The sequence below is a fragment of the Poecilia latipinna genome, unplaced genomic scaffold (genome assembly GCF_001443285.1).
Source record: "Poecilia latipinna isolate Pla-1442-1.1 unplaced genomic scaffold, P_latipinna-1.0 Scaffold2323, whole genome shotgun sequence".
Taxonomy (NCBI): Eukaryota; Metazoa; Chordata; class Actinopteri; order Cyprinodontiformes; family Poeciliidae; genus Poecilia; species Poecilia latipinna.
Window position 1 is genome coordinate 24,118 of NW_015114939.1, and position 8,807 is coordinate 32,924.

At 38.9% G+C, this 8,807-nt stretch overlaps 1 protein-coding gene across 1 annotated transcript; it reads left to right on the forward strand.

Annotated features, from left to right (window-relative positions):
* The first annotated feature begins 1,087 nt into the window (after window positions 1-1,087).
* Window positions 1,088-6,750, forward strand: kcnj11l (potassium inwardly rectifying channel subfamily J member 11, like). Its single transcript, XM_015018803.1, has 6 exons — window positions 1,088-1,439; window positions 2,440-2,602; window positions 3,676-3,915; window positions 4,796-5,065; window positions 5,138-5,345; window positions 6,194-6,750. Exons 2-6 carry the CDS (start codon window positions 2,444-2,446, stop codon window positions 6,622-6,624), a joined length of 1,308 nt encoding a protein of 435 aa, XP_014874289.1. The 5' UTR covers window positions 1,088-1,439; window positions 2,440-2,443; the 3' UTR covers window positions 6,625-6,750.
* Window positions 6,751-8,807: the final 2,057 nt, after the last annotated feature.

The following is an 8,807-nucleotide window of genomic DNA, read 5'->3' on the forward strand; positions in this document are numbered from 1 at the left end:
GGCGGAGTTACAAACACATATTATACACTGCTCAAAAAAATAAAGGGAACACTCAAATAACACATCCTAGATCTGAATGAATGAAATATTCTCATTGAATACTTTGTTCTGTACAAAGTTGAATGTGCTGACAACAAAATCACACAAAAATCATCAATGGAAATCAAATTTATTAACCAATGGAGGCCTGGATTTGGAGCCACACACAAAATTAAAGTGAAATGTTCCCTTTATTTTTTTGAGCAGCATATATTATATTATATTATATTATATTATATTATATTATATTATATTATATTATATACTGTGATGAGCCTCTTTTACTGTAAATAAAAACTATAATAACAGAAAAAATTAATTTCAACTCAAACATGTACATATATAAACCAGATATTTACATGAATTGCATAACATTTTTTCTGACATAAAATCCGACTACAATTTTTTTGTAGGTCAGTAAGCGTTGCTCAAGTTATTTATCTTTGGTCAATACCATAATAATTATAGACCGAATATTTTATAGATTTTTATGTATCTTTTTTTATTGAATGTTGACAGACAAAACAAGTGAAGACCACGTTGGTCACACACACCTTTTGACTTTATTGACTTTGTTGTCCGTAAACTGGGATGATATTTTTTATGTTTCTCCCTCTCAAGTTATCAGTTTAGTGGGAAGGAATAAATCTGCTAAACATTAATGGTCATAATATTATGGCTGATCTGAAACATGTAACTTGTAATTTGTTCAAACTTCGGTGGTGAAGTTGATAATCCGAGACAATAAAATTATGACAATGACGACGATTACTGTTTCTATGGATATAAACTCTGCTCTTCTGCCCCCTGCAGGCTGCAGGAAGTCTCTGCACAGTGAACCTGTTATGATCCTGAAGAATAAAGTGAAGTTTAAGATATTCACACACTAAAAAGGCAGGAAATCTAATGTCACAGTTTAATTCTACGGAAGCGCATTGTACGGAAGCGCAATGCTATCACGCAGGGGAAAAAAGCAATGCGCTTCCATATATCTCTGTTTTTGACCTTTAAAAAACTAAATGCGTGTTGTCTTATTTTGAAGGGTGGAACCGGAAACTGTATTCCCACCTGTTCCACCCTGACTCGGTTCTCCCTGTCTCAGAACATCCTGATGGGAATGATGGAGTCCGTGTCGCGGATCACGTCCTGAAAACTTCCCCCGATCACCTTTGATCCGTTTCCCACCTCAACAGGTAACACCACGTGACATCGCAACCTTGTGCGCGCGCGCGCGCTTGGACTCCTGTGCGCGCGTCTGCAGGTGCTGATGTTTATCTACTCAATGATGACGAGGATGGGGATGAAGGTGAAACGACGTGTCCCGGTGAAGGAGTCGCGTTAACGTGAGCGTCGTTACCTCGTTATCGGCTATTTTTCCAGGATTTTCCAGGATCTATCAGGTAAATCTGGGAAAACCGAGGCGCAGGATGAGATCAGATCCTAAAACAGAAACACAACAGCACAGAAATATTCTGAAGGAGCGCTACCTGCAGAAAGCGGATCTCTGTGACCTTATTTACTGTTCCTGCACCAGGCCAGGGAGATCAAATTGTTCCTTTAGAAACTAAAATAATAGACATAAAAATAAAAATGGCCGTTAGATTAAACAAGAAAATCAGAGCAGTGATTAAATCAAAACTGAACAAAAAATATTTAGATTTTACATTTCAGATTAAAAACTTTCTTTGCCTGTAAATCTGTTCTACCCAGAATTCAAGTGGCATTTTTAGTTTCACCTGGTCCAAGTTCTGACTTTTGCTCTCCAATTATTAATAAAAAATAAATCAACAAATCAATAGACCAATAGATGCATTTAGGACCAACAGAAATAAATACATCTGAAGCTAAATGAATGCTGGTTTAGTGTTTTAGGCAATAAAATTATTTAAAAAGTAATTTAATTATTTCCTTATTTGCATCTTTTAATGTATTTCTGATATTGTGTAAAAAGAGAAGTGGTTAATTGACAAAACTGCAGAATGTGCCAATTTTTAAAACTGATTAATCAATTAATAGTCAGAATAATCATTACTGAAATTATCTTTAGTTGCAGCCTTTCTGTAACTAATGAAGTCAGAGGGTTCGGTTCTGGATGTTCTTACTTATAAAACCTGCTGGCGATCTTTCAGGAAGTGACACGCTGCAGGTTGGGTTTACATTAATTAACATCACAAAGGAAAAGAGATCCAGAACCGAGCAGTTCATGATGAATTATTTCTGCTTTAATTAAACTGTTTTATTTTAGCAACACAACTTATTAAACCAAACCTGAACATTTAATAAAAAGGAAAAAAGAAAAAAATGTTTTGTGTGCAAGAAAAGCAGCTTTAAAAACTTGCTTTAGATGATCTTTTGTCCCATCAGATAAAGTAAATATCGCATGTTGTTCTGTTACTGTAGCACCATGTTGGCCAGGAAGGGCCTCCTGCCGGACGGGTTCCGGCTGACCCGGCTGGCTGAGGACCAGAACCAGCCGAACCGCAGCCGCACCAGGTCCCTCAAAGCTCGCTTCATCACCAAAACTGGATCCTGCAACGTGGCTCACAAGAACATCAGGGAGCAGGTAGACGGGCCGAGTCTGTTTCTGTGTTCAGTCTGAGGTGTGGACCCGGGATGCGGGTCAGTTCTGGTGAAAAAGGTTAACGTACTTCTGAAATCATGATAATAATAGTTCTGTTATAAAGATGCAACCAGATTGGACTCGATGCAGAGGCGGTCCTAGCCTGTTTGGTGCTCTGGGCAAATTGCCTTTATGGTGCCCCCCACAAGATGCCACCGTGGGCGGTTGTCCATGTCGCTCATATAGTGGCTTGCAAGCTAAAAATTTAGCTTAAGCGAAATATTTAGTTCATAAAGTAAATGTTTAGCTCCAAACTAACTACTTCATTAGAAAGCTAAACATTTAGTTCCAGTCTCTACAGACATATGTTGCTGCTAACTAAACATAACTAAATGTAATTTAAAGTTAATGATTTAGTTTGGATCTAAATATTTTATTTGCAAACTAAATATTGAGCTTGCTAACTCTATATTTAGTAGCTTTGCAAACAAAATCTTTAGCTTTATAAAAAATATTGTTTATAATATTTTGCTCCAAACTAACTACTTAGCAAGCTAAACATATAGTTCTGGCTAGCAGCTGCTAACTTTCTTGTTTCAAGCTAAAGATTTTGTTTAGTTTACTAACTAAATATTGATTTTGGAGCAAAAATATTTAGTTGATAAATTAAATATTTAGCTTCAAACTAAAAATATGGCTTTAACTAAATATTTAGTGTGAAACTAACATTTATGAATAACGTGGTGAAAATATGACTTTGAAAAATGAATCCCCATTTTTCCCTCTTGACAGTTCTACATGAGTGAAAATGTTGCCATTAATTTTTGACTGTGTAACTTTACTAATGGAGGTTTGAGCTTCAGTCCATCAACAGGGTTCTGTTAGCCTGATGTTAACCAGAACCTCATTCATCTGCACATTTTTGCCCTGATTTTCCTCCGTTTCTTTGCGTTTCTCCTAAATGATGACTCCACATCCTCCTCCAACAGATGATGATGACGAAGAAGACAGATGAGCCTTCAGCGGGGTCGGAGGTCAGCCATGTTTTGATGTTTTCTGGTTGTTTTCTCTCACAGGGTCGCTTCCTGCAGGACGTCTTCACCACCATGGTGGACCTGAAGTGGCAGCACTCCCTCCTCATCTTCACCTCGGCCTTCCTCTGCTCCTGGATGCTCTTCGCGATGATCTGGTGGCTCCTGGCCTTCGCTCATGGAGACCTGGAGCCCCGTGACCCAGACAACAACCCGGGTCCGGTGCCCTGCGTCACCGCCATCCACTCCTTCACTTCAGCCTTCCTCTTCTCCATCGAAGTCCAGGTGAGCGTCTCTGCTGCTGCAAGGCATTGATTAATGACCTGATCTAAAGTTGACTGATCTTAACGATCAACTAAGCTTGATTAAAGTCTGCTTTCTTAAAAATTTGAGTTGATTGTCATAATATGCTGAATTTAAACAAGACATCCTAGAATTTTAACAGTTTGTGTCATTTGTATTTAATACTGGATGAGTAAAGAGAAACTTGTGGTTTTCTCACATTATGTAACAAAATAACAAAACAGGAAACACTGCTGAATAGAAAAATAAAAGTTGAAAAGAATAAATTATGTTAAACATTAAACTCCCCATTTACAGAGAGATGTTCATGTTGAAGTATTGTCTGTGTTTTCTCTTGAAAGAATGTTAAAACTTTGCTCCAGAAAGTTTAACTTATGACAACTGATAAACTTAACCTTGCTTTTTGGGATCATGTGATTTTCCATAATGTTACAACTTTTCCATTATGCCTCCACTTTTCTTTCATCTTACATTTCTTACATTCTCACCTTCACAGCGCATCAGTATTTTTGAATGAGAAGTTGTCGCTGCTCCGTCATGTAGCTCAGCAGAATATTAGAATATTAAAGTGGTAACAAATGAGCTTGTCGAGCGTTTATATTTCAAAACAAAGTCGTATAAAATACTTTTTGTACCCCAAATTGGACTCTTGTGGACCGTTTCTCTTTACCGTTCTGATATGGCTCCGCCATCTTTGTTTCTATACTAACGGCTCGCTTAAGAATGACCAGCGGCGCCCTCTACTGGATGGTGGCCGAACCACAACACTAAAAGACGGTCTAGCAGACGTTAATATAACTAATTTTAATCTAATATACCATTAATTGGTCCTTATTTGGTAACGCCCTCCTTCCGACTCCAGGTGACCATCGGATTTGGCGGCAGGATGGTGACGGAGGAGTGTCCCGTCGCCATCATCACGCTGATCATCCAGAACATTCTGGGCCTGATCATCAACGCCGTGATGCTCGGCTGCGTCTTCATGAAGACGGCGCAGGCCAACCGCAGGGCGGAGACGCTCATCTTCTCCAGGAACGGCGTCATCGCCACTCGAAACGGCCGACCCACCTTCATGTTCCGAGTCGGAGACCTGAGGAAGAGTATGATCATCTCCGCCACCATACAGTTGCAGGTGAAGCTTCAGTTCCTCTCGAAGCACCAACACCGGATATGATGCTAATCGGAGCGCCGCTGTTTCCCGCAGGTGATCCGACGCACCGTGACGACTGAAGGGGAGGTGATCCCGGTGTGCCAGCTGGACATCCAGGTGGAGAACCCTCTGAGGAGCAACGGCATCTTCCTGGTTTCTCCTCTGATCATCAGCCACACCATCGAGAGAGGGAGTCCGCTGTACGACCTGTCCGCCCAGTCTCTGTCCGCAGAGGACCTGGAGATCATCGTCATCCTGGAAGGTCAGGCCCCGCCCTCACCTGGTTCCACCTGACACAGTACATCCGGGGTCTACAACCTGAGGCTCCTGAGCCACAAGTGGCTCTTTGGACCTTTCACAATGGCTCTTAAAGGGGCAGTACTATGTAAGAGTAAAATTTAAGAAACGGGAACAAAAAACAGAAATGTATAGATTAATCTCAGAAATTTTCTAGAAATAACTTGGGAATGTCAGAATTTTTTCTGTTTGAAAAGTCAAAAATGTTAGACCATTAGAACTTTGTTCAGTTTGAAAAGTTTTAAATTTTCCACTTTTAAACTAAAAATTCCAAATTTTTTCTAGATAATTTCTAAGATGAATCTAAAAATTTCTAAGGTTTTCTAGCAAATTTTCAACTTTTCACACTCAGAAATGTGCTAAAAGTTGAACATATTTGACTTCTCAAACTCAGAGCTCTTCTAGTTAATTTTTGCCTTCTAACTTGAAAAGTTGGAAAATTGTTAGAAAAAAATCAGAAAATTTCTGGAAAAAATGTCTAGAAAAATGGATGTTTCTGAGTTTGAAAAGTTGCAAAATTTTGACTTTTGGAAATTGTTTGACGGAAATTTCTAACTCAGAAATTTCAGTGGTTTTTCTAGGATATTTTTGAGGTTAATCTAAAAATTTCAGAGTTTTTTCTAACACATTTTCAACTTTTCAAATTCAGAAATTACCAAGCTGAACATTTCCAAGTTTTTTTGAGTGGAAATTAACTCCTTACTTTTTAATATCTAAAGGTTGCAGACTCTTGACCCACGTGGTTCTGATGCAGCATTTGGGGGTTTATATCTCTGATTTCACAGACCGGTTCTGATATTTTTGTTCTTCCAGGTGTGGTGGAGACGACGGGCATCACCATGCAGGCTCGCACCTCCTACACTCCCGAGGAGATCCTGTGGGGGCGGCGCTTCGTCTCCATCATCACAGAGGAAGATGGCCGCTACTGCGTGGACTACTCCAAGTTCGGAAACACGGTCCCGGTCCGGATGTCGTCGCTCAGCGCCAAAGAGCTGGACCAGACCCGGGGCGTCCAGGAGGGGACGTCCGAGACTCACCTGCAGGGCTGGGGGCTGGTCAGAGCCGGCAGGGGGGGTTTCCGCAGAGGAGGGCGCGCCTGCGACGGCTCCACCCCCCAGCCGTGGTACGCCCAATCAGAGAAGCAGGAGAAGGATGCAGAGCAGAAGGGGCAGAAGAAGAAAGTGCAGCTGGAGGTGATTGGACGGCAGATTGAGGAGGAAGGACCCGGAGACGTGAGCGACTGAACGAACAGAACTGATTCCTGATTCAGTGTGTTCATACGCAAATGTGTCTTTAAATTTAGATTAATTCCAGCTGTTCAAAGTTCAAACATCCTCTGAGACCCATAAGGACCAAAGAGTCGTAAAAAATAAGACAGAGAGCATCAGTCTGACGGAGAAGGTCCAAAGAGATGAAACCAGACTTCATCTGTGAATCCTCACTGGCAGTTAGAACAGACTCTATCCTGCTTCTGATTCCTCTCTTTAAAGGGGACTTATTATACAAAATTCACATTTTTATTTTCAATTTGGGTTTCTCCTACTTCTAAAACAGCCCAACTGTTTAAAAAAAACACTTTCCAAGCAAAGTTAGTGGGTATTTTGTTTGGAAAATGAGTCATTTTAAAAACCTTAGATTAGGTCAGATTCCATGGGCATCGAGGGTTACCTAGCAACCCTGCTCCACCTGTAACCTAGCAACCCAAGCAGAGCCCCAGTCCGTTTGGTCAGATGGCTTTACCCCTGTATGTGCTGTACAATGGCTGCTGGAAAAAACAAGTGTTTGTTTCTTAACTTACCATCCACAAACCACTTGCACCATTCTTGTTGGTTGTGCAGGAGGCTCCACGTCTGCTTTTCAAAGATGTATGGTTGTATAATGCACATCTGTTTGCAGCCATTTTCATGTGCGTGTGTAAACGTTGAGTTGGGGGGCGTGGCCAGCAGCAGCTTATTTGGATTTAAAGTGACAGAAAGCTGCGAAACAGCTCAAAATAGGCAGAACTGACTAGACTAAGATCTAATAAATTAAGAATCATTTTGTTCAAAAAAATTAAAGGAACATGTTTTATATAGCTGATAAATCTATCCTAACCATTTCAAGGAAGCATGATAGGTCACCTTTAACTGTTTTATTGTTGATTTGTCATGTTTTTGTGGTGCTTTTCTCTTGTTTTTGTAAATTATTAATGACTTTCATATATCCAGATTACTTACTGAATAAATAAAGGACATCCAGAGGACTGCTGTGGATATTTTACCTTCTGTAGATTAAAAATAGTCTTTGTTGTTCTTGTTATTTATAATGTATAAATAAATTAGTTTTGTATTTTTTTGTCTGCACCTTCTTTGTATAACTTATCCACTTTAAAACATCTGCTGTCTTGAGATAAATCCAGTTGAAATTTTGGCTTTATATCTCATAATTATGTCTCTGAAAGTATAAATTATGATTTCCTGTTGGGTTTTATTTTTTCTTTCATGGCAGGAATGGACATCCATACAGAAAAAAAGTTTTAAGGGAGATAGAGGATATTTGTAAGCAAGCAGGTTTTCTTTGAGTGATCTGTGATCTCTGTGGACAGATCAGATGTTCGTCCAGCAGGGGGAGCTGCTGCCTCTTCTTGTACTTCAGGATTTTTGAAGGAAAGTTCTGTTGAAAGGTTATAAATAGTTAATATCATCACTGCACTAGATATCTACTTGTATTTTTATTAGTTTGATTCCAGTCTAGACCTTAGTAGCAGAAGGTAATGACTGGTCAGAGAGTGGACCAAAGGTCAACACAGACTTCGACCCTATGGAAGAACTATAATCACTAAAATATCATCAAAGTTTATATAACATTTGTTGGTGTTAAAGTGTTTTTTATGACCAGAATTAATAGTCCTTTAAATGTAACTCAGCAGCCTGCTTTTATAACTAGGTCAAATTAAGGTTTTTATCAGGAGATTTATGGTGCTAAATTGGGGCCAAAAAGTTTGCTCAAATGTTTGTAGTTGGTTTTTTTGTTTTGTTTTGTTTTGTTTTTTTGTTATTTTTTTTTTTTTTTGAAACTGAAAAACAATTTTAATCCTGAAAAAAAGATTTGAAACTAAAAGAGTTCAAAACTATTTGTCATGTTTATATTTTCCCACAGTTTTGGATATTTTTATTTTCAATTTATTTTTCACATTTAAGTTTTTGTTTGCAAAAAAAAAAAAAGTTCCAAGTTATTTTTCATATTTATTTTTTTCTTTGTTTCAAATCTTTTTATTTTTAGTTGCAATTTTTTTGCACATTTCAATTTTTCTTTTTTCAGCTTAAAAATTTTTTGGGGAATTACAGCACCATAGAAAAACCCGACTTGACCTAATTTGACCTGAACCAGATTCAAGGATGCAACAACTTCATGGTCCTGAGATCCAAACAAAAAAACAGAACCAGAA